This window comes from Pipra filicauda, unplaced genomic scaffold, assembly GCF_003945595.2.
Source record: "Pipra filicauda isolate LSUMZ 115617 unplaced genomic scaffold, ASM394559v2 scaffold30_size5312502_pilon, whole genome shotgun sequence".
NCBI lineage: Eukaryota > Metazoa > Chordata > Aves > Passeriformes > Pipridae > Pipra > Pipra filicauda.
Window position 1 is genome coordinate 4,008,071 of NW_024104432.1, and position 27,402 is coordinate 4,035,472.

Genomic DNA, 27,402 nt, shown 5'->3' on the forward strand with positions numbered 1-27,402 from the left:
GATGTGGTGCTGAACCAGGGCTCAGCATATCTTCTCCAGTACTATCTCCAGTACCTCTGCTTTCTCCACCTGAAGAACTCCTTGCTATGTCTGCTCTGGGGCAGCCTGGTCACAGTAGGACCAAGCAGAGGACATTAGTCACCAGGCAAGAGCTCATCTTGCATCATGGACCTCAGCTAGGTCAATAGAAGCTCCCTCTGCTCACCCCATGTGGTGCTGATGGCTGCTAGGCTGACATGCCCTGGGAGAAGGAGGTTTAGGAACCAACATGCCCTTTCTCTGCTGAGAACTCAAGCATCTCACAGCTTACATCCCATTGATTCTCAGTATGACTTAATGTCTAAGTGGTTTAGGTGACTTGAAAGCAGAAGCCAGGCACCTAAATAACAGAGATACTTTTAAAAATGACAGAGGATCTCCTGAGGTCCCTTCTGTCCTGAATTTTCCTACAATCCCAAGAAATGCATTCTATTCCCAGCTATGCCACAGCTCTGATTGTGAACTGCACTTCTCCATCCCTCCCTCCCACCCTGCCTGCACAGACCCCTGGCCCTGCTCCCCCCGGCGTGGCTGGGGTAAGGGGAGTTAAGGGGTTTCGGGGTGCCAGCAGAAGGCTGCTCACGACTGGTAGCAAGTACCCACGCGTGCAGGCTCCCTTGTTATCTCCGTGAAAAACAGGGCAGCCCGTTGCTGCGGAATAATTCTTCCAAGTAGATCCGATTCGGTAGCGGAGCAGCAACCGAAGATTTCCAGGAGCGACGGGAGGGATGTCTGCGAGGTGCTGGAGCTCCCCCAGCTCCCCATCCCGCCGGGGTGCCCGCCGTGCTCCCGGGCGCATTTAGGAAGAAAACGTGAAGTCAGGCACCCCCCGCCCCACAGATGAGGGTCTTGATGCGGGAAAGCAACGATAGGAGAGGAGAAGCGGGATGAAGTGGGTTGGAAACCAAAGCAAATCACAGATTTCCCTGGGGAAGCCAGGCGGGGGGTTGGGGGGGAAGCGCACGCGGTGGGTCGCAGCGAGTCTCCGGGGGGCAGGATTTCTCTTCCATCGCATGGAAGAGCGAGATTAAAGAAGAAAGTGGGAGTGGGGTGGGAGGGAAGGGAAGGGGGGGTGGGGGGGATGAACAAAGGAGATTGGCAGCACAGCTGTTTTGGGAAGAAAAAAAAAAAAAAAAAGAGGCCAGCCTTCCTGTTTCTTTAAAGCCGCTCATCTGCGCGGCGGCCGGCTGCCGGCGGCGGGAGGCAAGGCTGCGGGGAGCTGCGGGCGGGCGCACGTTCGCTCGGAGAGGACGGACGGACGGACAGACAGACAGACAGAGGGAGCCGTCCCGCCGGGGCTGCGCTGCCCGCCGCGACCGGGCGGGCTCCGATGGGCGGCAGCGGGGCGGCGGCAGCAGCAGCACCGGGAGCAGCGCAGCGGCGGAGCGGCCGCGGCTGAGCAGCGCCCCGCGCCATGCGGAGCGCGCCGCTGGCCGAGGGCGAGCCCTGGCCGCGCCTCTGCCCCGCCGAGCTCGGGGGGCTGCGGCGGCTGCGGCGCAAGCACGGCGGCTGCAAAAGTTTCCGCGTGGAGCTCAAAGTGCTGAGCGGGAGGCGGACGGCGCTCCGCGCACCCCCCGCGCCGCCCCCCGCCGCCGCCGCCCCGCAGCCCTCCTGGGAGCCGCGCAGCGCCGCGCTCGGCCCCGCCGCCGCCAACAGCAGCGCCTTCCCCGCCGCCCCGCCGCCGCCGCCCGCCGCTTCCCCGCGCCCGCGGCCGGGCGAGGCGTCCGGCGTCTCGCCGGAGATCAAAGCGCTGCAGCAGACGCGGCGGCTGCTGGCCAACGCCCGGGAGAGGACCCGCGTCCACACCATCAGCGCCGCCTTCGAGGCGCTGCGGAAGCAGGTACCTGCCGCCGCCCCGGGAGCCGCCGCCCGCCTGCGGGGGGCTCCGGGCATCGCTTCGCCAACCCCACCCCCCGCGTTGTGCCGCGTGTCGGGGGCTGGTGGGTGCGCAGGGCGCGGGGGAGCGCCCGCGCTGCCGGGGGCCAGGGGAGGTGAAGGGCAGGAGCCGCCTGACAGGAGGGGAAGTCGGTTCAAAATGCCTGGAAGTACCAACCCTAGAACTGTGCTAACGCTCAAGATAAATAAATAAGGGCTTTTAATTTGCTTGCAGTTAGAAAGTTTTGGACTTTTTTTTTATTTATTTTATTTTTTCCCCCGGAGAGGGAATGGTGTAGAGGGGGAAGAAATAAAACAAACCCGAGAAATCCCTCCAAGTGAGAACAGTGTGGAGAGAGGCACTTGGCCAAGCTGCGAGCTGGGGTGATGCTCTTATGTAGCAAGAGCACGTGTACTTGCTAGCTCTCTGGCTGCGGTGAGCTGCCCCAAAGGAATCACTGGGAATTTGGGCAGCACCATGTTCTTGCTGACTTCGGTGCAGGGTGCCTGACCCCTCAGGGTGCTTGGGGTTCCTACAGCAGCCTCTGAAACTTTCCATGTGCCCTGTCTGCCAGGGATAGCCAAGTTGAGTTGTAGTCCTTTGCCAGTTAGTTTCCCATGGGTTTTACTGTAGGGCACGTTTGAAGCGTGTGCAGTGCTGGGTTTGCCTGGTGAGAGGACTTGAAAATCCTCATGGTCGTCTGTGAAGCATAATAGACGGGTTCTCACTGTCAGGGTGGAGGTTTTGAAAGGTAAATGATGTTTTGGACTAAATTCTTCTATCATCTCCCTGAGATGAGGAGAGATCCAGAGAAGCCACAAGGTTCTTGCATCTTCTGCACAAGGATAAATTAGTGCTCTGGCCCCAGTACTCAGCCCTCACTGTGTGTAGGCACTGTGTAACAGCTCACTGATAGACAAAGATGTGCTGTCACACTCTGCAAGCCCAGCTGTTCTGGCTGTCCTGCCTTTCTGGTCAATCCTGATGGGGCTATTCCAGGTGTGTGGAAAGGACGAGATGCACAGGGCTTGGAGGGCTGTTAACTGCAGATGAGTCTGATCGTGAGAGATGCTGAGCGCTGCCTCTCCCAGGATGGTCCTTCCAGCCTGGTGGGAGCAGCGTGCTCTGCTCACAGGGGGGCTCATACACCCGGGCTTTTCACTACCATCTTTCAAACATTACTAATCCAAGCTATTCTGCAAGTGTGCTCGCTTTGGGACTCAATGCTCTTTCCTGCTTAGCGGAGCTCTGCTTGTTCCTAACTCCATCATGCTGCCTGCAGCCCTTCTCAATGACTGCTGTGTGCTGAGTAGCTGCACCCCAAGATTTAATCCTTCCCTGTCATCTGCTTCAGCCCTGACCTCAATAGAAGCACAGGCTGAGACTTGGGGCTGTATGTCAGGAGGGAATCACTGATGAGCATCTAAACTAAAACATTTTTGATCACCGCGCAGGGTGGGATCTGACAGCTCCTGTCATAAATCCCAGTAATCCAGTGTGTGCTGGATGCTGTCCCCCAGTGCTGAGAGGCTGCCCTTTGTACATGCAGACTCCAGACTTGATATATTTTGTTTCTATAAGCTGCTTCCATATTTTGGTTGTTTGGCAACTGTCTGTAACACGCTTGGAAGTGTCAGTCTAATTCTCCGTGGACAGACATCTACACCACCAAAACCACAAGGGGAAGTAGCACTGATTTCCCAAATCACTGGCAATCTTGTTCTAGGCTGAGCCTCAAGCAGGAGTCAGGCAGGCAACAAATTAAAGCCGCGCTCTTTTGGGAAATGGGCAACTCTTGAAAAGCCTCAGATTCCTGGCCTTGGCCCTGTCTCCATAAATCATTTCAGCTGTGGACTCAGCTGGGAGTCCAAAGAGCCTGGAGAACAAGTTGCTGTCCTCTCTTCCCATGAAAGCCGGTCTCTAGGGTCAGCACGGGAACATACTGGCAGAACTGTATTCACTCTGCAAAGAGAATGAAATCATTCTCTGGGAAATATTTGCTGCGAGGTGTTCCTAGCAATTTGCTGAGGGGTGGGCTGGCTGTCCTGACCATCATTGGATGACATTTGTATTCATTTCTTGTGGGGCTGCCAGCGGCGTGCCTGGTGCCGTACGTGACATCAGGTGACAGTCAGCTTCATTGCACTTACGCACGGCGCTGCCTTGTCACTCAAGTCATTCACACCGGGGTCGGAGGAGAGGGTTTTGAGGAGCGGTTCAGATCAGAAGACAGTACGTTGCTCTCTGTCACATCCTGGTCAGCGTGTCGGGAAGCAGGGGCAGGGAGATGCGCTGGCAGAGGCACAGGCAGCAGGGAGGCTTTCTCTTGCCTCAGGTCAGCGCCGTCTTTCCACATCCCTGAAGCAATCCCTGTGCGCTGTCTGCCACAGGCCTTGGTTTGCTTCTTGTTCCTTGGTTAGTCCTCCGTCCCCTCCTTGTCATCACATATCAGGCTCTTAAGCAGCTGGGAGGCCTTTCCTGAGGCACTGAAACTGATACCTCCCTGCAGACAGGCGGGCGAGGAGCAGGGGAGAGCAGGGGAGAGCGCCTCGCTTACACACAGCCAGCCCCCGCCCCACACTCCTTTGGGAAGGGCTCAGGTGCTGGATGTGGAGCTGCTGGAAGCAGGAGCCCTGTTCAACCACTGGTACCCAGCACCCACACAGGTGTCATACCTTTCCCTGTCACGCTTGGATGTACAGGGCTGGAGATACCCATCCTCACTGGCATGCGTGAGGTAAAACCCCATTGCTTGTAGGATCAGACCCACCACAGCCAAGCTGTAGGGAGCCTGTCCATGCCTGGTGAGGAGGAGGAAGGGGAAGTCATGCCTCTGTGCAGGACACTCTCCCTGTCTCAGCAGCCCACCCCAGGGCAGGCGACTGGCACTCAGCGTGCCGGGCAGATGGGCTGACAGCGGCGTCCCTGCACTCTGCAGCTGTGTACATATGGCACACATGTTTTGGCTTGTGTCGACTAATTCTCCAGATGGCAGGAAGGGGTGTGGGTTTTTTTTTTTTCTTCCAGTTCTTGATGGAGGAAGAGCCAAACACAGTTGTTTCACACAAGGGGAGGCTAATCCAGCTATGTCCCTGAGCACTTAGCTGTCCCTGGCTCGCCTCTGAGGGCAGGGCCCCCTCAGAGGTGGGAGGTAGGCGGGCAGCTGCCAGCTCTGGGAAGCTGCCTGCTGCTGTGAGACGTGTCATTGCCATTGTGTTCACCCCTTGGTGTCGCGGCCACCAGGAACAAGGTTCTCTCTCCCTCTCTCTGTATTGAGCTGCTGCCTTCACCATAGGACCATAGCACTGAAGTGGGGCTGAAGAGCAGATGCTCCTGAGATAACAGCTCCTTCTCCCTGGTCTTGGCACTTGTGATCTTCAGCTACTCGGTCTGGAGTCCCCCAAGCATCATTTGTCCAAGTGATGATCCTTCCGCTAACAGCAGACTCCACCTTCAGTCCCCCAAGCATCATTTGTCCAAGTGATGATCCTTCTGCTAACAGCAGACTCCTGAGGCTCACAGCATAGCTCCCCCTGGAAAACACTGACCTGCTGTGAAACACTTTGAGATGGTGGAGATATTTCTGCTATCCTTGGCTGCCCTTCTGCTGCTGCCTTTCTGGTGTCCGTCCCCAGTTCTGCTTCTTCCTCGTGACTGGGCAGCTCCTCTCTGGAGCACTGGTCTGCCCTTGAATGCCCTGGCAGGTCCTGGTCAGTGGATTCCTATACTACTGCTGCAGGACCCTCCATAAGTGACATAATGGGTTGTCACTTCCATCCTTTTTCTCTCTGTCTCCCTGCCATTGTGGGTGGTCAATGAACCCAAACATTTCTGATGAGTCACAGCGCCAAGTTCGCAAGAACCTGAGGGCATCTCCTCCTCCATGTGAAGACTCCTACCAGTCCTTGTGCTGGTGGATGTTCAGATTTGTGAAGCAGTGCAACCGTTTGGAGGAGACAAGATGTGAGAACAACATTGCATATCTTCAGAGCAACTGCTCTCCATGCCAAGCAATGCTGGCTCTTTTTTTTTTTATTGTCTGCAAATTCGTATTGGCAGCAAGAGTCTCATTCTCCAGCAAATCCCAAGTATGAAACTGGACTATCTCAACATCTGTTGCAGCATGGACTTAGCCACCAGGTTTGCTCCTGGGGGACTTGGCTGGAAGGAGATAGTGCTTTTCACCATGAGACTTCATGGGCAGCCAAGCAAACCAGCTCCCACCAGTATGTTGCACTCCAGGAGTTGGGATCGAGCTCCTCAGCTGTGCTGACAGACCCTAAGGTGGCAGCAAACTCTCCGTCGATGGACAGAGACAACCACAGCAGCCTTCCTGATCTGGAGCCTGCCTGGGCTTGCACATCTGGTTTCTCTCTGGAGCACTGCTGTCCAGCTCCTCCTCGAGAAAGCGATGCATCAAGCCACAGCGAGCTGGAGTCTGTGCTGGGAGCAAATGTGTCCACAGGCATTTTCCCTTGAAGTATATTGGCATTTTTCTAAATCTTTTCACCACTGCATTACCAGGACACTCTCTGCCTCGGCAGCTGACAGCCTCGCTCTCTGCACTCATGTGGGCTCTGGAGATACTTTAGAGTTTTATAGGGTTTTTTAGCTGCTGGAATGGAGGTTTTTTCCCCCCACTAGCATCCTTTCACTTTTTGCTGCCGACATGCACGTGGCTGCTGTGGTTTGTTGTTAAGTCAGTGCAGAAAAGCCCCTGCTTGCTCCTGTTGGGAGCATGGTGGGACATCAGGAGCGGCAGCCTCAAGGCCGCACAGGAGGAGGTTACATGGCTGTGGGGTGGCATGTGGGCAAGCTGTCTGCAGGGCTTTGAAGGACAAGCCAGGCACTAAATGGAGGCAGGACCCACGACTTGAGCAGTCAGCCACAAGCCAGAGGAGGCTGAGGCTGTTCTGGGCATGTGTCATTACGTGCTCGTCCTCTTTGTATGTCATCCCAAAAGCAGCCGTGGTTTGTCACCTCTGCAGGCGCGACACTGCATGTGACCAGTGTCTCTGGCGTGTCCTTTCTGTGTGGTGAGGAGGCTGAGAGCTTTCCTCCCTCACCTGCTGACATCTCCCTTCCCTATTTCCAGTGATTCATCCCTCTGTGATCCCACAAGCAGGAAACCCCAAGATGCTTTAAAACCCAGCTCCTGAAGACAAACCACCCATTGAGCTCTCTGGGGGTGACAGCTGGGTGGGAAGAGATGGTTAGAGAGGTGCTGCTGGACTTCAGGAGAGCTGGAACATCTTCCAGACATCATGTACAACACCACTGCTGCGTGTTGTCATTGAACAGCACAGTGTTAACCGGAGTATCTCAGTGGTTACAGCTGGTCCCGAGTGACGCTGATGGATATTTAGAGCCCAGTTGGGGCAGAGTGGGGTGGCACTGTGGTTTAACAGCTAAAGAAGATGAAAAAATACTGGCCTGAAGCAACAAAAGAGGACAGAAAATAAGGGAGAAACCAGACAAAAGGACAAAAATCTTGAAAACAATGCCTGTGTGTCACCAAGAACAGGGCTTTTCTGCTCTCTTGGCTGCTGTCTGACTGATTTTATCTTTTGTTACAAATCCCGCTCCCGTCGGGAGATATTTGCTCTGCCTGCTGCAGCCACCCTAAGTTAACCTTTATGTTTTCTTAATTCTCCCGCTGAAATTGGAGGAAAGAGTCTGCTTTTCTCTGTCAAGCTTTGAATCCAGCCTCTGCTCCCTGCCTTAATCCACTCTCAAATTCCTCTCCGGACTGCGGTGGGGAGATGGGACACTTTACAGTACCGTGCAGCAGAGCCCCCCAGGCTCTTTCTTCCCATCTTGCATCTCTTTTGGTCCCTGCCGTGTGCATTCCCAAAGCGATATATCCCATCCTGGTCCCGGTTTGCACTGTCCCCTGTGCCATGCAGGGATGCAAGCAGAGGGAGGGTTATGCTCCTTGCAGCTGCTCATAGCAGCTCCTGGGTCTAAGCAGCGATAGCAAAGGAGTGGAAAACCCCGTGGTGTCCAGCAGTGGGTGGTGACTGAAGAGTCACCAAGGCCAAGCTGAGGCTGTGGCAATGCCATTATCTCTGGCAGAGCTTGGTCTCCTATTTGCCAGGGGAATCGGATTCATTGGACCTTAAAGATGGAGATGACCATTACAAAACTGTCACCCAAAAAAGTGTTTCCCCACTATAGTGCTTGAGGGTAGCCCCTTTCAGAGGAGATTTTCTGTGCCTTGTGGCCCTGGGATTTCTCCTGTGATACCCAGTGGTCCTCTGTGTAGTTACTGTTTTGGGCAGTGGTTCAAAGAGCCTGCAGTAAGGTAAGAGCTTTGCTGCAGCCCAGCATTTTGTTATTTTTCATACTGAGAATGTTTGTTGTATGCCCTGGGGATGTGCAGGAGGCATTGGGGTTGCAAAATGGGGATAATGTAGGAGGACTGTCCAAAATGGAGTGGAGCCAGGCCTGGGGCAGCATTAACCAGACTGCCATTTGGAAGAGATTCCCGGGGTGAACTCACCCAGCGCCACACCTAGGTTTTGTTTGGAGGAAGCCAATTCATTCGCTCCAAGGAGTGAACTCATGTTTTTGCAATGTGAGTGATGGGGGAGCCAGGAGCTGGGAGGGAACCGGGAGCTGGGTTATTTGGCAGTGTGCACCCACCCAAGAGGCAAAGGCACCTCGTTCAGGACTAGTGCTCCTGCCTGAGCGATGCTGCTTTTGTTCTCCTTGGCATTTTTCAGCTGGGTTTGGGCCCTGGGTGGGCACTTTTCTCCCTGTGGTGGGACAGGGATGGGGCTTCCTTTCAAACTGCTATGATTGCTGTGCTAGCACGGGGCTGCCCCTTGCCCACCACCGCAGTCTGGTGGCAGAGAAACAAAAGCCTCCCTCACCCATGGTATGGAATAGCTGCCCATCGCTGGCTGGAATAGAGCTCTGTGGAGCATCTGACACCGTGACACCCACAGATGGTCAAGGGAGGTGATTCTTCCCCTCTACTCTGCCTTGGTGAGACCCCACCTGCTGTGCTGCTTCCAGCTCTGGGGCCCTCAGCACAGGAAAGGCATGGACCTGTTGGAGTGAGTCCAGAGGAGGTCACAAAGATGATCTGAGGGATGGCTGAGAAAGTTGGGGTTGTCTAGCCTGGAGAAGAGAAGGTTCTGGGAGACTTTTTCAGCGTCTCCCACCCCTTGCCCTTAAAGAGGGTCTGTAAGACAGATGGGGACAAACTGTTTAGTAGACCCTGTTGCTCTAGGCCAAGGGGTAATGATTTTAAAACTAAAAGAGAGTAGATTTAGACTAGATATAAGGAAGAAAGTTTTTACGATGAGGCTGATGAAACAATCACACAGGTTGCCCGGAGAGGTGGTAGATACCCCATTCATGGAAACATTCAAGGTCAGGCTGGACAGGGCTTTGAAGAACCTGATCTAGTTGAAGATGGCCCTGCTCATTGCAGGGGGATTGTATTAGCTTACCTTTAAAGGTCTTTTGCAAACCCAAACTATTTTATGACTCTTATGGGGCCCTTCTCCAAAGCACTCCCCTGAGAACCATGCCATATATCCACAAAACAGAATCTGTCCTTGCTTGTTCCAACCCACACCGTGCTGCCCCAAAGGTCTAGTTCAGTGTAATGAGCATCAGTGGCATGGAGGAGCCATTGCTGGAAAGCTGGCTGCTGCTGTGCTGTGGGCAGGAGGAGGGGTATTTGGGAACCAGGTCTGAAGGGGTCTGGCAGGACCGTAAAAGGACATCCTGGGAATGCTTGCAGGCTTTTCCATCATACAGCTGTACATTAAATAAATCATCATTGTCCTGCCTGGGATGTTAGAAGGACTCAGGGCATGTAGCTGTTGAGAGCAAGGTAAGGAAGCCAGGTTCCTTGCTGGTGAATCTGAACACACCAACCAGACCATCAAACGAGTCCTGTGAGAAGCAGGAGGACCCATATGTGTTCACTTTACCACAAAATTGGGTGGAAAGAAAAAGGGTGGCTCCGAACCCTTCCCAAACACACTCCACAATGTAACACGTCTTGAAAACAGACAAGGCCTTCATCTTCTGGGTGAGGCCTTCAGCTTTTTAAAGCTCTTACTCATAGAAGTAGAATGATTTGAGTTGGACGGGACCTTAAAGATCATTGTGTTCCAGCCCCCTGCCGTGGGCAGGGACACCTTCCACTAGACCAGGTTGCTCAAACTCCCATCCAACCTGGCCTTGGACACTTTGCAGGGATGAGGCACCCACACATCTGCAGTAGCACTGCAGACATCAGCCCTGGAGATACTTCAGGATCATGAAAGAGAGGCTTCCCCCGTGCTCAGGACCGACAAGCAGGGAACACTGGCAGTCCTACTGCCCCAACCTGCCACCATTCCCCCAAGGTGTCTTAACTCTAGGAAACATCTGACTCACCCCGGGTGGAAAGAGGGACGTACAAAAGCCAGAACTATTAAGTACTGGACATTTGTATGAACCCTCTGGAAATATTTTTGGCAGGAGACGCAGCACAAACAATGAGACAGCGCCACTGGGCTGCGTGTTCGGATGCAGGGGAGAGGCAGCCAAATGCTTTCCTGGGGGAGGGGAGAAAGGGGGGCCTGATGTGTTTTAACTCCCAGCATAAAAATAAACCAGATCAGTTAGCAGACAGGTAGGTTCAGCAGCTTCTTATGGCATGTTGAGGAACTTAGCTGTCAGGGCAGCTTAGCCATCGCAAACATGGGAGCCACCCTGTCTTCCCTGCTGTGCCCAGGGGGCCCAATTCTGTCCTGCATGACCTTTGTGTGGAGGGGATCTGTGCACGTCTGTGCTGCTAAGTTTACAATTCAAGCACAATACCAGAGAGGTCTGGACCCCCAGCACTCGACACTCTTCTTTATTCCAGCATCTTTATGCAGTGTAAAAGCAGACTTGGTTTTACAGATGTTATCTGGGCAGGTCCAGAGCATGTTTACAGAAATCGTATCGTATTGATAAGGACAGAGCTGCTTGGCAGAAGGCTCAGTGATGTGAACTTGCTTAATGCTCCTGAAGTCCATGGGATGCTCATGGTTGTTCCTCACAGACCCACCACGGTGAACATACCCTTCGCCCTCATGTTTCAGGGGTACCCTCTCACACATCTGTTTCTCCAGTTGTTCCCCAACCTCATCCCGCACTCTCCTCTCCTGTGCCCTTGGTCAGAATCAGCTCCCAGCCCATTTCTTCAGTGGGTGACAGTGACCCTTTGGGGAACTGCAGCAGATCTCTGCCTCTCTGGAGAGGGCTGGCTGCAGGCCGAGCACTGCTCTGGTCAAGTGCACAGCAGACTTCCCACGGACTTCAAAGGGAGCATCCTTGGTTTTCCAAGGGCGCTGCCTCTGAATCTCAGACGTCAAGGATGGAAGAGACCTGTTAGGTCACATCCCGTTCTATCTTCCTGCCAAAGAAGGGCTCTTCTGCACAGGAATATGTCTCAGGAGCATTCCTCTTGCCTTGCTTCAACTCCTGCCAGCCTCAGGGTCACTGATAAGACCCAGGAGACTCTGCAGAGCCCTTTGCAGACACAACTAAGAAACATGCTCTGAGTGAAGCTCTGGTTCCTGCTGGTCCCAGCCCGCTCCATGCTGATCTCCCAAAGCCCAGGATGGTGCCAGTATCCTTTCTAGCCTTTCTGCCTTTCTAGAAGACAGCTGCATTCCTTCGAATCAGTGTGAAATTTCAGTTGCAGTTCCTTCCTAATTCCTTTTAATCACTGCAAATATTGCAGGCAAGAGGGTGATCTGTGCTGCTGCTCGGGAGAGATCAGTGAGGTCAGATAAGGGAAATATTTTCATTAACTGCACAGGAACTTGAGCTCTACCCTGGTTCCCCCTGGCTCTGAACGGACCTGCTCAGCTACCATCTTTGCAGCTGTCCCACCAAAGCTCCAAAATCTGTTCAGTTCAGGCATGAGGAACAAGAAGGTGACAGAAGGAAGGGCTTGGTGCTTGCCAGGAGTGTGACAGATACCTGCTTGCGTTACCACCTGCCCAAGATCTGTGTAGTGGAGATTCCATGGAAGCTGGGAGGGTTACAGCTGCAAGACCACACCAGCGTCAGGCGTTTTCCCATTTCTAAGACACTCTCTCTGTTTTAAGTTGGATTTTGAAGATTTCTTGGCATCCAGGTGTGTCATTGACAACCTTTTCTCCAATCTGTGCAAATCTGTCCCCTCCTTCCTGCTGACTTTGTGTTAAAGAAGAGATAATGCCAAAGTCACACACACACACACACACACACTTGGGGAAGCTTTGACTCTGGATCTGAACTAAGTGGCTCATTCCTCTCTTAATTTCCCATGTTTAATTCAAAAGGAAACATTAAAATGGCAGGACCTGAGCCAAGACAGGGAGGGTTCCTATAAAATAGTTTTTCTAACACTGTTACCATGGCAAAAAACCTCTTATCTTTTAATGTTGGTGCCCCGCACCCATCACAGCAGTATCTGAGCTGCTCAAGGTGAACCTCTTCCCATGGACGTATGGGGCAGCTCCAGCTTGGACTCTGCTACAGTGGTGTGGGAAAAATGTTGTGTAATCCCAGTTGAGGGTTTTGTCAGCTGTGTTAGCGCTGAGATCCTCCTTGCCATTTGTAGCAAACATATCCTACAAGAAAAAAAACAGATTGGTTTTTATTTTGTTTCTTTTTTCTTTTTTGTTTTTTTGAAAAAAAAAAACCAAAACACAAAAGAAAGAGCAAAACAGATGAGGAAAAAAGACATTAGTCTGCCTTCTTGTGTTGTAACTGGACAGCGTCTGTGCATCAGCCTCAAGGATTTCGTGGTTCTATTTTACTTCCACTCAATTTAACTTCCTTCTTGCTCTAATTCTGAAATTGCTCCCACATTGCACTGAATCCTTCTATTTTAGTTTCCATCTTGCTTTGTTCTTTCCTGATGCTGTTTGATCCGGGCGCTCTGCTGTTCTTGTTACATTGGCGTCGAAAGACTTGGGTGTTTCTGCTGCTCAAAGCTCTTGCTTTCAAAATAACTCAGCTCATTGCATCTGGGGACCAGGTACTATGGTCTGAAGGCAAGTACCACTGGTGGGTGCATAATGCTGGCAAAGAAGTAAAGGCAGGGATTGAGAGAGAGGTTTTGTCAGACCAAAAGGGGATCTCTGTGGCACCAGACTCCAGCCATTTCCGGCTACCCCTCTGATTCCCTCTGGAGCAATGGGAACAACACTTAGCCTTGCCTTTTCCTTGACTGGCAGTTTTGCAGAGGGGCTTACAGGGTGTGTCTGGAATCCCATGGCACAGACGGTGCCGATTCCAGCAGAAGAGGCATGGAAGTGGCTCCATCCCTTTTGGGTTGGTGTTACCAGCAGAGAAGTCTCTGCTCTGTGCAGCTGAGGTCAGTGCAGCAGTGACACAGGCATAGGATACATAGATTCTCTGCAATGCCCCTGCTTGTTGCAGGGGGGAGTTTGGACTAGGTGACCTTGAAAGGTCCCTCCCAACCCAAGCTATTCTATGATTCCATGTCTTCTCAGTAGTAGATGGTGTGTATGGCACCACACTACAAGACATTGAGATGCTGGAGCATGTCCAGAGAAGGACAACAGAGCTGGGAAAGGGTCTGGAGCACAAGTCTGATGAGAAGCAGCTGAGGGAGCTGGGGTTGTTTAGCCTGGACAAAAGGAGGCTCAGGGGAGACCTTATTGCTCTCCACAACTACCTGAAAGAAGGTTGTAGCCAGGTGGAGGTGATTCTCTTCTCCCCAGTAACAAGTGATAGGACAAGAGGAAATGGCCTCAAATTGTTCCAGGGGAGGTTTAGATTGGAGATTAGAAAAATTTCTTCACTGAAAGGGTATTCAAGCATTGGAACAGGCTGCCCAGGGAAGTGGTGGAGTCACCATCCCTGGAAGTGTTCCGAAAACATGTAGATGTGCTTAGGGACACAGTTTAGTGATGGGCTTGGCCATACTGGGTTAATGGTTGGACTCAATGTTCTTAGAGGTCTTTTCCAACCTAAATGACTCTATGTATCATGCAACACAAATGACCCAAAGGATCATCATCACTAAAATTCATTTGCTCATGGATATGGGTGATCCAGCCAATTGGTTTGGATTTCTGTAAGTACTGTGGCAGAGGTCTTCCCTAGGAACATTTGAAGAAACTGAGCAGCTTGGACAGGAGTGTGGATTAGTGATGAAGTTACAGGCAGGGAGTGGTGGGTAGGGAAAAAGGGGCAGTTCCTGCAGGGAGGGATGTCCCAAGTAGACAAACCAGGGCCTGACTCTGTGCTTAACTCTGCTTTCAACAGGGAGTTGGGCTGGAGACCTGAAAGGTCCCACCACCTGAAATTGTGACTGTGCAAGCTGTGCTGAACCTTATGACTCAGAGTGATTGGGTAATAATATGGTGCATGAAATAAATACAGTGCAGATAAAGTGAAGTGATGCATACAGGAAAAACCATACCAGAATCCACACGTGAAATGATAGACCCTGAGCTGGCCATTATCTCAGAGAAGGGAGACCTCAGGGTTTCTGTATATGGTTCAATGGAAGTCTCAAGTCAGTGTCTGGTAGCACTCACAAATCAAGTCAGGAGTTGGTAAAAAAAGAAATATTTAACAGAACATTTAAAGGAATATTTAACATAAGCATCTGTTAGATAGATGCACCCACAACATGAATACTTTATGTTGTTCTGATCCTCTCAGCTACAGAGGGACTAGGAAAGGTTCAGGGAAGAGCAGCAAGGGTCATCAGAGATATAGGATGGCTTCCATACAACTGTCTGCTAAGGAGGATTATCTTTTCCTTCTGGAAAAGAGGGTGAAGAGACGATGGAGGACTGAAAACATTTGTCACAGAGGATGTGAATAAAAATCTGTTGTCCTCTTTTCTAATACAGGAACTAGGGAACCTCAAGGGAAGACAGTAGGAGCAAGTTCAAAACAAGCAAAAGGAGGAAAAATTTATATAGATCGAGGAGAAAACTTTGCAAAAGGATGTTGTGGCTGCTCAAAATCGACAGGAGTTCAGCTTATCGGGCCAAATTAATGGAGAAAAAAGATCTATCATGGGCTACTAAATACAGGGATGGCACATCTATAATGAGGTTGTGGAGGTGACAGTAGTTGGAGCCTGGGCTGTTCTGCTCCTCCTTTGGAATCTGCGTATGGTCACTGTGGGGTTTGTGGAAGGGGTGAACCCATCTTACTTTATGTAAAGTCAGGGACATCACTCCAGGAATGATCCCATGCTTGTGTCCCTGTGGAGAAAAGAGAGGCTGAGGCATGAGCATGGCAAGAAGCGTTAAAAAAATCTCCAACCCTGAGTGTGACACTCCAGAGGGATGAGGAGGATGGAGACTGGTACGGAGGCAGATGGCTGGTGGACATTGAGGCATTCCTGTGATTGATGTAGTATGAAAACTTAGACTCATGGGTTGTCAGACAACCTGAGGGGCCAGGATGGATTTCAGATAAACGCCCGGCTCCAGTTTCCCATAGGCAATAGACTCTTGTGCATGAAGGACTGAATGACTTTTAGCAATTTTGCAAACTAGAAAATGGGGTCTCAAGTCTATCACACTCAGAAGAGCTAACCTAAATGATTTAATAGATTCTCTGCAATGCTCCTGCCCGGTTCAGGGAGGAGTTTGGACTAGGTGACCTTGAAAGGTCCCTCCCAACCCAAGCTATTCCATGATTCCTTGTCTTCTCAGGGGTATCAGTAGTAGATAGTGTGTATGGCACCACACTACAAGACATTGAGGTGCTGGAGCGTGTCCAGAGAAGGACAACGGAGCTGGGAAAAGGTCTGGGTGTTAAAGTTAAACACATAACATGTTAAAGTTACGTGCCCAAAATTGAGTGTAGATGAAGTTTTTTGCTGGATTGCAATGGAAAAGCAATCCACCCGTTCTGCAGCAGGAACCATACACTGTTCGGTTATTTAGACACTTACTGTTTAGTTTGAATTGTTTGAATGTTTCACATTGCACTAGAAATCCTTAAGGGTGAAGGAAATAAATTGCGTAAGATACATCCAGGGCCCTGAACCAGGCTCTGGTTTGGTCTGTTTTGGGGGTGAGGTACCATGATGGGATGTTTAAGCAGGTAGGAATTGCTGCCTCCGGGTCTTACTCCTCAGCAACATCATGTTTTTGCATGGGCTGGAAGTCACAATCGATGCTGTTTGAGCACAAATAACACCAGGTTGTGATATAGTTGCTCATACTTCCTTATTGCCTTATTCTGCAAGACCTGTGATGACATGGGAGCTACTTGTGGGGAGTGAGTAATTCAAGGCGAGTTACTGGGTGGCATGGGGGCTGCAGCTTTCTGAGAGAAACAGGGCCTCCAAGAACTGAACAGCAGGCAGACATCCCAGGCCGTATCCTGCCATCACATTTTAAGCAGAACTGCCCCGCTGAAATCAAGAGGCTTCGTGCTGCTTTCATCCCCATGGAGATCAGCGGGGGAGTTCTTCTTAAAAACCTGTTGGGACCATATGGCATTTTTATCGCTAGAGTTTCTATTTATGTTAAAAACTGCTAAGAAAATAACTTCCAGTTGTTTTGCCATGCTTCAAGCAAGATATTTTGTTTATATGGCCTAATTTTTAATTATTTCTTTTTCCCTGTTACCCTTTCTAGGTTCCCTGCTATTCTTATGGTCAAAAGTTGTCCAAACTGGCCATCTTGAGAATAGCCTGTAACTATATCCTTTCCCTGGCCAGACTAGCAGACCTGGATTACAGCGCTGACCACAGTAACATGAGCTTCTCTGAATGCGTGGAGCAGTGCACTAGGACCTTACAAGCAGAAGGAAGATCTAAAAAAAGGAAGGTATGTTACAGCCTCCCCCCCTCGCCCCCTAAATAACAGTAAAAGTTACAAAAGGGAGAAAAAAAGCCAAAAAAAAATATCCAAAGCAGTTTGCTTCCTTTCCCAAACTCGTGAAATTTTCCTTATTTTTTTTTTTTTTTTATCCCTTGCCTTTCTCTCTTGCTTTTTCTCCTCCATCTGTCTGATCTTGTAATAACCACATTCCTGCCTAATCAAAAGCTTTTCTCTCCTCCCCATCCTCTGCGCCGGGCTCTTCCCCTCGTTAGTCGCCTATCGTGTGTTTCAACACGAGCGTGATCCTATTAAGAGTCATCTTGGGACTGTTACTTGTTAAACCAAACCAACCTTGAGTCGCCTTTTGGAGCCCATAAAACACGGTCGCCCGCCTGTGTTTTCTGTTTTGTTTAATCTAACACTTATCTCTGAGAAAAATCACCCGACAACAAAAAAAAGGTAGCTAATGGAGACATTGTATGTATAAACACATTAGTAAGATGTATGACCTGAAGGACATGTGGGTATCTTGAGGAAACAACGTTAAATCTAATTACGCCTTGCATTCCTTTAGGTTACTTAACACTGAACCAATTAGGTGAAATCATCGTCAAGCGGCGGGAGGAGGAAACGGAGCGTTCTGCCAGTTTTCCTCTCAGAGAGTGACATGGGTGAATTAAAGGAGTGATTGATGTCTTTGTTCAGGCTTTTATGACAAAAAGAGTTTTGTAAACTTGAATTGAACTTCCCCCTGCTTTCTGGGCTTGCTTGTCAGGCGGGATAATAAATCAGCGGGATTTTAATGGATGAATGGGCAGCTAAGCCGGGGAGCAGGCTCCTTCCCCGGTGTCGTTAAGATCTGCCTGTGATCCGGGCAGGTTTCCTCACTTTTCCTCCTCTTTAGCCCAACAAATCATCCTGCAGCAATTCAGTTTATAAATAAACACAATAGCACACTCCCTTGTCGCTTCCTCTCGCTGTCACGGGCTGTATTTATGCCCCCGGAGCAGCAGTGCCAGGCAGAGACACAGCACCACTCACCCACAGCCACAGCACTGCCTGGAGCTGGGAGATGTGGGGGGAGCTCCTGGGCACAGCCCGAAATTGGGGTTTCATTGTGAGGTCTGTAGTGCCACAGGCAGTGGCGTCCCAGGAACACTGATGTGATGCCACCAATCCCAGGGCAAGGTGAGAGTTGGTTCTTGGGTCTCCAGCCAAGTTGAGATGGGGGAGAACATTTCTGGGGCTTGGGCAGATTGCTAGTTGGGGCTTGGGTCCCCTCTCCAAGTCAAGATGGGGGAGAAAAAGGGGATGAGCATCCTTTTTGAGGCTTTAGCAGATCACTAGTTAGGTTTTGGGTCTCCTCCCAAAGCTAAAACAGGGGAAAAGAAGAGGATGAGCATCCTTCATGATGAGCTTCAGCACATTTCTGGGCTGGTATTCAGCCTTTAGGTGCCCAATGGGCTGAGACACATTGTCTTGGCTTATGTAAACCAGTGCAAGCTTAAAGAGAGAAAACATGGAGCCAGATTTTAAATGGCTCCAAATCCCAGGGTGTTCACATCTGAGGCTTAGGGCTGGGCCCATCCTTAATTAAAAAAATAAATTAAGAATTAAAGTTCTTCTATTTATGGCGTTTGTTCTCTAAAATTGTCTCCAGAGCAGATGCATGGAGAAAAGCCCTCAGCCCACTGAGAGTGCGTGAACAGTGAAACTCTCACGCGGCATCAGCAACAGGCCACCGCCAACCCGCTGAAACAGTGTCACCAGGAGAAAATCTGCCTTTTCTCCATGTTCTTGAAGGCCACACACCCTAACCCTTCTCTGAAAGCCCTGTCTGAAAAGAAAGCCAGGCTTTGTACCTGAGGCAGGGTCTTAATGCCAGCTCTGCCTTGCTTTTCTCGCTGGAAATTCTAGCAAATGCATTTCTGCTGTTTTGGAAAGTCCGAGTTTAGGGCAGCCCCAGAGTGTGTAGATTCTCTTGGGATGATATGGTTAATTTTATTTCCAGCAGTATTTGCTCAGGTGATGGCAAGAGCACATTCAGATGATGATGAAGCAAAAACCAGCAGGTACCACTAAATAACTCTGATAATTCCCAGTAGATAGGAGTGGAAATGCAAAACCTGTGTTGGGAGGACTCGTCTTGCTATCTCCCATTCTCCTTGAGCCAAGCAAATCAATGGCATCATGAGCACAAGGGAGGAAAGGACTGTTGTCAGAGGGAAATTACAGATCCGGGATGGCTGTGCAGGGACAATCCAAGCTCTGGATGTCAGGTGGTGTGAAGGGATGTCTCTACTGGGGGGTCTCACGCAGGCAGCTGTATGAGGATACAATGGCTTGGCCCAAAAACACCACTCCCTCATTAATGTTGAAATAGACACGTTTTTGTAAGCTCTGTGTGTTTTTAATCAGGTCTCTGAAACCACTGCTCACTGAGCAGTTCCTCTGAATTATCGACTTTGGGGTGGTTGTTATTTTGTTGTTGTTGGGTTTTTTTAAGTTTCCTTTTATATTCTCTCTTTAAAAAAATTATAGCAAGCCTGAGCACAGACCTCTGCTCCCTGAGCTCCGCGGTTGGGTCCACAACACCCTTATCTCCTGTCATCTCCATTTTATTGTGTCTCTGCCTCTCTCACTCACTCTCTCAGCTCTCTGGTTGCGATGTGCTGTGGCACCGTGAGCTTTTCACACAAAAAAAGTAGCTGGTTGGAGTTTGTTTTGGCAGGCAGGGACTCCAGATGTTGCATTTGCTGGATTGTACGTTGCCTCTTGCTTTGGTTCTGAGGGCGAATTAGCCGGTGTCCCTAACGTTAGGTTGTTGTTCAGACTTTGCTGTTGCAATAGGAAATTTACTGAGTAATTTTCTCCCCCCTCTCCTTTCTGCTCCATTTTTTTAATTAGAAAGGTTGGCTTTAGCCTTTCAAACTTGACTAGAAAAACAAAAATCCCCTTTTCAGTCCTAACTACAGTTATAAGGTGATTTTAGTTGTTGCAGTTGAGACTTGACTGAGGGTATTTGGTGATGGGAGATCTCATTTATAAGCAACAAAGGAGGCTTCAAATGCCTTTTTCTTAAAAAAAGAAAAAAAAAAGCTGCCTGTGGTGTGAGGGGGTGAATTCTGATGATAGTTTTCATTTTTTCAAGCTGCCTCTTGCTTAGTTTTAGAGTGATCTGGAGTAAGCCTTGCCCTTCACCATGCACCCAAGTCACACCACATTGGAGGTTTGGGTTGCAACACCCTCAGCAGAGCCCCAAGTCCTGCTGGGGCCACACTGATATCCTAGGAAAAGGGAGGGAGCTGCCTTCAGCTCCATCCAGGAGCATCCTCCAGAAAGGGGTTGGATCAGAAAGGGGAGTCCAAGTTTCCTTATCCCCGATGTATGTGGTTTCTGCACAGATCCCGAGGTCGTCTGAAAACCTCACATGGATTCTGTAATGTTTGGGGTCCAGCTTGCTGCTCGTACAGTCTCTTTCCTCCTGCAGGAAGGCAGTGTTACAGCTCAGGGTCGGGTTAGGGCTGTAGGGTGCATGGCCAGGGGCTCTCCCTGGAGACTGGGGTTTGTGGGGGTGCAGAGCTGTGCATTGCAGCCCCCTGGGCCCCCCAGCCCCACAGGAGCCGGCCCCAAGGCTATGGGGCAGACCTTACTCCCCCAGCAGGCAGCACAGACACAGCCCTTCGGTCTACCCGGGGCAGGATCCGACCGCCAATAAATACCCTGTACGGCACACCCAGCACTGAAAACCCCAAGCGCCCATCACAAGGTTCATTTTCCCTCCCTTCCCCTCCCCTCTTTGCTCTTGATTAGCCCCCGTGCTAGGCAGCAACATCGCCGCGGCCCTGGGAGCTCAACCGGAGCAGGGAGGGATGGGTGAGGGATTTTTTTTTTCGCTTCATCCTCCCCCCGTCCCGGCTCTTCTGGCAGTCGCAGACTCCAGATGTTCGGAGCGCGAGCTGGGAAGTCCTGCTGGCGCCACTTGGGGCAGAGGGCAGGGGAAAGGCACGCGAGCTGGAACCCGGAGTACTCAGTCACTGCAGGACTTGGCGCATTCCCCAGCTCGCTGCTGGCACATTCCCCAGCTCTCTCCTGGCCATCTGTTCCAAAAAAACACTTTCAGAACCTCATCATCACTCAGGATACAACACTGCGAGCAGCTGTTAGCGAGGCAGAAGGGGAAAAAAAAAAAAAGAAACACACACACACACATAAAAAAAAAAAAAACCAAAACCATGCGAAAGGTCTCTTTGTGAGAGAGGAAACTGGGTTATGAATAACAGGCGAGCAGTTGGAGCTCAATAAAAGTTTTGGGCTGGAATTTAGTTTCTTGTTTTTGTGCCTGTGTGTGTGGATGAGCACAGATGCAAGGAATTAAAAATTAAAAATACGCTTTATAGATATATATACACACACACACATATATATGGAGATATATATATATATCTTTTCCCAGATAATTAAATTATTTAGAATCGTATGTGGAATGAAAAGCCTCTCTGTTTGTTGCAATATGCTGCACTAAAAGGGCTGACATTATGCATACAATTATTGCATTATATAAAATAGTTATTGTGGTGGTGTGCCGTGCCTTGATGCCACCTTATTGCTGCTTTCATAAAAGCAGAGATTCCATTGTAGGTAACGCTTCTTTCCACTGAAAAAAAATCGACAGGAGGGCGTTCTGCAAGCGTTTTTACTTGCAGGAGTGAAAGAGTAAAGGGTTTATATTATGAAAGAGAAATGGTAGTGTCAGGCTTGATTTGTATGGCACTGAAACCATTTTCTTGGAGCATATTTTTTTGATAACACTGTATCATGAGTCGTGATTTATTTAGACAGAGCCCTTAGATAAAACCACAGCTCCCACCCCTTGGATGATCCTGGCTGCCGGGGCTTGCTGTTATTGATCATCTGATATTGATTATCAGTACCATTCAGAGCCAGCACAGTAAAACCCTGATGATCTGCGTGGCATTTCTTCCTCACGGCTCCCCGTCCTGTGTGCACAGGGGGGTCTCATGATGAGGTTCGACCTCCCTTTCCCTGCAGTTTGACTTAGCAGAGGTTCCTCTTTAAAAATAGCTTCATTTCCCTGCTAGGACTTGCCGGCGAGAGCGGGCAGCCAGCCAGTCTGCTTCCCCACGGCCGCCAGCTCCGCGGGCTCCGGGGAGGAGCTGGACCACAGGAGTGCAGCCACCCGCCCCGAGCCGTCTGTCCATCTGCCGCGGGACAGCAGGATGGCAGCATCCCTGGGGGCACGGGGAGGTCCTGGATCTGCCTGGTCATGAGTTACTCCTGCCCCATGCTGGTGGGAGGATTACACACCCAGGGACCCGCTAAAAACAAGGTGTTGAGGGGGTAGTGAGATTCATTTGCTTGTTGCTTGGATTTTATATGTCCCTGCAGCCGAAAATAGCAGTTGCAGGTGGGGCGCGGGTGTTAAGGCTCGTGATAAGTTCACCCAAGGATGGACAGGGAGGCAGCAGCAGCTGTGTGCATCCCCAAAGGCACTGCACACCCTTGGGGGGGCAGAGCATCAGTACCCCAAAGAGCAGGGCTGAAAGCTTTTCCTTGCAAAAGGATGTGAGGTGGGACTTCCCTGTTGCATGACAGCACCCCAAAAGCCCCTTTGCTTTAAGGGGTATTGGAGTAGCCATGTCACAGCACACAAAGACTGGGGCCAGGGATTTGCTCCCATGGTGGGAGCAGAGTCCCAGCATAGGGTCCATTCCCTTTAAAGCAAGGGTGTTACCAAGAATAGGGTAACATCCACCCCACAGATATTGGGTAACTACAGCAAAAGGAAAATGTGAGTAGAGGAGACAGGAGAAACCCTGGAACAAAGGCTGACTCAATTCCAGAACTGCTTTGATTTATAGAGATTGAAATGCTCTGGGATGCTGCAAACTCACCAAGGTCATTGGGCCAGTTGTCAAATTCAAGAGCCACGGGAGTTCCGATATTATTAGTTTAAAGCAGACCCAGGCTAATAAATCTGTCTTCAGAGCTCCTGGCTGGAGTGGAAAAGGGTGGAGGGGGAAAGAACGGAGCCCGTTCCCACCAAACATAACCCATGGCCAGCACTGGGCAGTGCCTGGCAACAAACAAGTGAGGTGTGCTGAGCATCTCCATCGCGTTGCAGAGGGATCTCTCTATTCCCCTTCGCATTTCCTTCCCCTCAAAGGTACAACAGGACAGCCCTTACCTGCCCTTGGCTGGTTTGTGCATATTCCCTCTTGCCCCCCAGAGACCTCACAGAGGAGAGCTGCCACTGAGACTTCTCTTCCTAAAACCATCCTGCTTCCCAAAACCCACCAGTGCTTTTGATCAGCACCCTGAGCAGGAGGGTAGGGTCTCTCGCAGCAAATGCAGGAGGTTTTAACTGCAATCCCAGGTCCTGTTTGTTCAGGACTTTAAAGGGCACCAGAGGCCTGTGACTCTGGTGGCTTTGGCTTAGGACGAGAGGCTGCTACTGCTGGGTAATTCGTTCCTGCAGTGGAAAAGGTTTTGCTTGCTAAGACTGCTGTTCTAGGCGGGAACAGGGGGGGATTGATCTCTCTACTGTCTTTTAATATTAATGAGAGTGGTCATTGCTTCCCTCCTTTTTCTTCTTTTACATTTTCTTTCCATGTGGGATAAATTAAACAACTGACTTTTCTATTACACATTATTAATATATATTATTTATTGTTGGAAAATAATTTTAGGAGGTTCCCAGCAGAAACATTTGCAATACACAAAGCTCTTTGTCAGCCTCCCACCCAAACATCATTTATTCAAAATCCCAAATACCAATTAAGGCCTTGAATTAGGGCAATAGTTTCTACATCTTCTGCTCTGAGAAGCACTCAGGTAGGGTCATCGAGTCTGCAGAGACACCTCCTTACTGTTCATAATTGGAATAATGAGCTCTGTTTTCAGATTTGGCATGTGCCAGATGTGAAGAGCTCATGATTGCTTATGTAGGAGAACAACTGCTGCGGGCTGGAACCCATGGAGTGACTTTATCCAAGGACTCTGTTATTCCTGGGATGTGCTGGGATGCATCTCCATCCTGTCCTCCAGCAGAGCCTCCTCCACCATATCCAGGTGTGCTGACCCCAACTCCAGGAGTTCTGGGGTCCAGCAGACACCAGCATTTATTGCGTGGAGGATGATGTGGGTACTTTCAGTGAAATGCTCTTATCAAGGGAAACCCTGATGGTCCTGGGCAATCCTGTGCTTCCCAGGGTCTGCACTTGGCAGGAGGGGGTGGCAAGGTGGATTTTGGGTTCCCCTGCACCTTAACCTGGTGTGGAGGCTCAGCTGTGATAGTTGATCTCACAGCAGCTGCCCTAATGATAGTCATAAATCAAGTACCAGTATGCTACTAATATTTTGTACCTTAATGTTACAATATCTAGTGATGGAAAAAGAGAGGCAGTACAGAAGCAAAACAGATTGAGGAAAAAAATGTTTTCCAGGCCAACCTTTAAGGAGTTTAACTTTTTAAGACTGTCAGAAAGATGGCTGATCTCTCCAGGAAATTAGTGACCATGTCCAAAGGAAGGGCTCTTAAATGCATTGGCAAAAAGCAAAAAACAGTGGTTGCACTTGGTAAACGGGGTCTCATTTCCAAGTTTCTAATTCCTAAGTTACTTAAATGAGGATTTGGGAGCCCACACGATGAAGGCAGTTTGGACAACAGAGATGTGATCTCATGAAATCCTCAGGCCCTGAGGATTTTCCTCTTGTTTTGAACTATGCTAACAATTGTTTGTGGGAAATTTCGCCGTGCTTATTTTAATGTGAAAGGGGGTTTAGATGAGGTTTTCCTTGTCTGAAGCTGCTGTGGTTTGAAGTTGAGCATTTTCCAATGGACCTGGCCATAATATCCTGTAGCCCAGTTCAATTACCCAAGTACATCTGCCATGACAGTGACTCGCAGGGGATACACAGGCTCATGGGACAGGTTGCAGTCCCACAGGCAGAGCAGCCATGTACACAGAAAAGTATGTACAACAGCTAAAATACAGAAATAAAGCCCATTTCCTGCACAAACCCAGCTTGTTGCTTTCCGAGATCAGCTTCTGAAACTGAAAACAGACCAAAAGGCTCCAGGTCTTTTCAAAAGCAGGTGTTTGTCTCACTTCTAATTTATTTTTTTACATCAGAAGTTAAAGCCAACACCTAATTACTGTGTTATTTTTCCTCCCAAAACCTTCCGCATCCCCTCTGTCTGCCGATCCCTCTCCTTTATGCAATCTCTGGCCACCACTGTGGCACCTACAGATGGTTCCTCTGTGAGCCCAACTCTTAAAAATCACAGATCCATGGCCAACAGTCCCCAAGGATGCCACAGTGTGCGTCAGCAACAGTTGTCCATGCAAGGAGCCGACAGGATACCATGTGTTCCCTCTTCTGATGGTGCATCTTTCTCTTTCCAGGAGTAATAACCAGGAAAGGAGGATTCAGACGAGCTTCCAGCCAGAGTTACATCTGGTCTTGGCAGAGGTTGCACGATCCAGATGAAGACTGCAAGCAGCTTTTTTGCAGAAACCCCTTTTGGAGATGATGATTGGCCAAGGAACTCTCTTAATCTCTGGAACAGAAAGGAAAAAAGGAAAAGAAAAGAAAAAACAAAGGACAGGGATGCTTCTTATTGTTGTTAAACCAGCCACCTTTTAGTATGTGCAATTTATTTAGCACTTTTCCCTTTGCTTAACTGGGAAACGTTACCCTCTCAGCTCATGTGTACAGTAATTTTTTGTTGTTGTTGTTGTTGTTGCTGCTGTTGTGCCAAAGATTTGATGGAGCTTCTGCACTGTGTCTGATTTTTGCCTTAATGTTAAATCTTTGAGCCAAAGAAAAGTCAGAGGTGCCATTCAGATCATGGCGAGCAGGCCAGCCAGCTGTCGGTGACAAAGCCCAATTTCTGAACCCTTCTATGAGTTGCCTCTTATTTCTTCTGCCTGCACGTCCCTGCCTGCAGCCCTGGAGCCAGCATTTGGTGTGGGCAAGAGCTGGGACAACACCAAACCATGCTTTGGCGTTCAGGTTTGCTTCTTCCTTTGAGCTACTCTGTAGTTCTGCCTTTTGGGCAATTTCCTGACGTTCCTGCCTGTGCGACACATCCACAGGGTAGAAACACTGACACGAAGTGAGAGCTGAAACAGGAGCTATGAATTTATTTTTTTTAATAAAGGAATAAAGTTATAAACATGCAAAAGCAAAGTGCCATGTAAAGCAAAGAAGAAAAAAGAAATCATAAGGAAGTTCAGCTAGGCAGAACGATTCAGACGGTGTTTCAGGTTTGTGAAGTCGTTTTTTTTCTGTGGGGTTTTTCAAGTGATCAGAAACCCGTGTAATGCAAAAGCATTTGAATCCTATACTGTACCTTTCACTTCAAATTGAAGTAAAAAGAAAAAAAGAAAAGATGGAGAAACATTTGCTTGGAGTAAGCAGACTTTATGGGTAATGCAGTTTGTATGCAAGACATCTGCTAATGATGGGGGGACAGAGCTCTGTGTTCAAGGGGAAAAATATATGGGTTTCCAAACCAAGAAGATTAACATGTTTTGTTTCCCACTCAGGGGGAAATGTTATTTGTGAGGCCAGATTCACATCCTGGCTACATCAGCATGAATCAGGTTCCTGGGTGTCTGAGTTACTCCAGTGTGGATCTGGCCGGGCATCACTCAGCACTGGGGCGGGCAAGGGGCTGGGGTGGGCAAGAATCATTGGGCAGGGGAGGGAATAGTCTCTGTTTGACTGACATGAATATACAAAACTTGAACTCCTCAGTGCTTGCCTGTTTGTTTCCCAAGCTGAGCAATTGGCAGGTGAGCACTGAGCTGGGGAGCTGCTATGCAAAACCTGAGCTCACCAGAGCAGAGTCTGGGTCTGGTGTGCTACACTGCTCACTGCCAAGTCCCCTGGCTTCTGGTGAGCTCAAGATATCTTCTACCTGATTTCTGGGACACAGGGAACAGCTGTATCCAAGCCCCCTCCCAGGAGCTCATTATACTGCTTACCCCTCCACTCTCACCGCTGGTCATTATTAGCAGCCCAATAAAAGACATTTTTAGATTGTCATTTGTATTTCTTTATTAAAGCACCGTTTTTAACCGCGTCTTTCATTATATACATTAAAGCCAGCTTTTTAGCTTATCATGGGGAGAGGGGTTGAGCTCGTGGACCACAGGAAACACTCCCGGGCTGTTTCACCCATGTCAAAGGGTTGGGTTTAAAGTGCAAGTGTTTTCAAAAACCAGCAAGAAACTGGACCTCATGCCTTTGGCCAAGCCAGAGAAAACAGAGAAAGAGGACTGGAAGGCAGTGGAAGAAACAACCTCAAAAGATGGCCTAAGGGAGGAACTGCAGGTTTTCTGTGGGCCATGCTGCAGTTCTCCCATCTGGGTTTTGAGCAAGATCAATGGGGACAACCCCAAGTTGTCCTGGTATGCACAGGCCAAGGAAACCCTGTGGGCATTTTTTTCTTTGAGCAGAATGAAACATTCACCAAGCATTTTTAACTTGAGAAACACCATCATATTTTAGTTACGAGTTCTGTAGTGGCTCTCAGTTTAAGAGAGTTAATAATTATCAGTAAGGCAAGGTCTGCAGGGAGAGTCAGTGATACAATACTGCTGATATGCCCTTTTTTCCCTTTCCTATGCCTGTTATAGATAAGGA

General features: G+C 49.7%; 1 protein-coding gene across 1 annotated transcript; it reads left to right on the forward strand.

Moving 5' to 3' along the window:
- The first annotated feature begins 1,257 nt into the window (after nucleotides 1–1,257).
- ATOH8 (atonal bHLH transcription factor 8) lies at nucleotides 1,258–26,802 on the forward strand. The gene is made up of 3 exons (XM_027736623.2): nucleotides 1,258–1,879; nucleotides 16,540–16,731; nucleotides 25,155–26,802. Exons 1-3 carry the CDS (start codon nucleotides 1,454–1,456, stop codon nucleotides 25,158–25,160), a joined length of 624 nt encoding a protein of 207 aa, XP_027592424.1. The 5' UTR covers nucleotides 1,258–1,453; the 3' UTR covers nucleotides 25,161–26,802.
- Nucleotides 26,803–27,402: the final 600 nt, after the last annotated feature.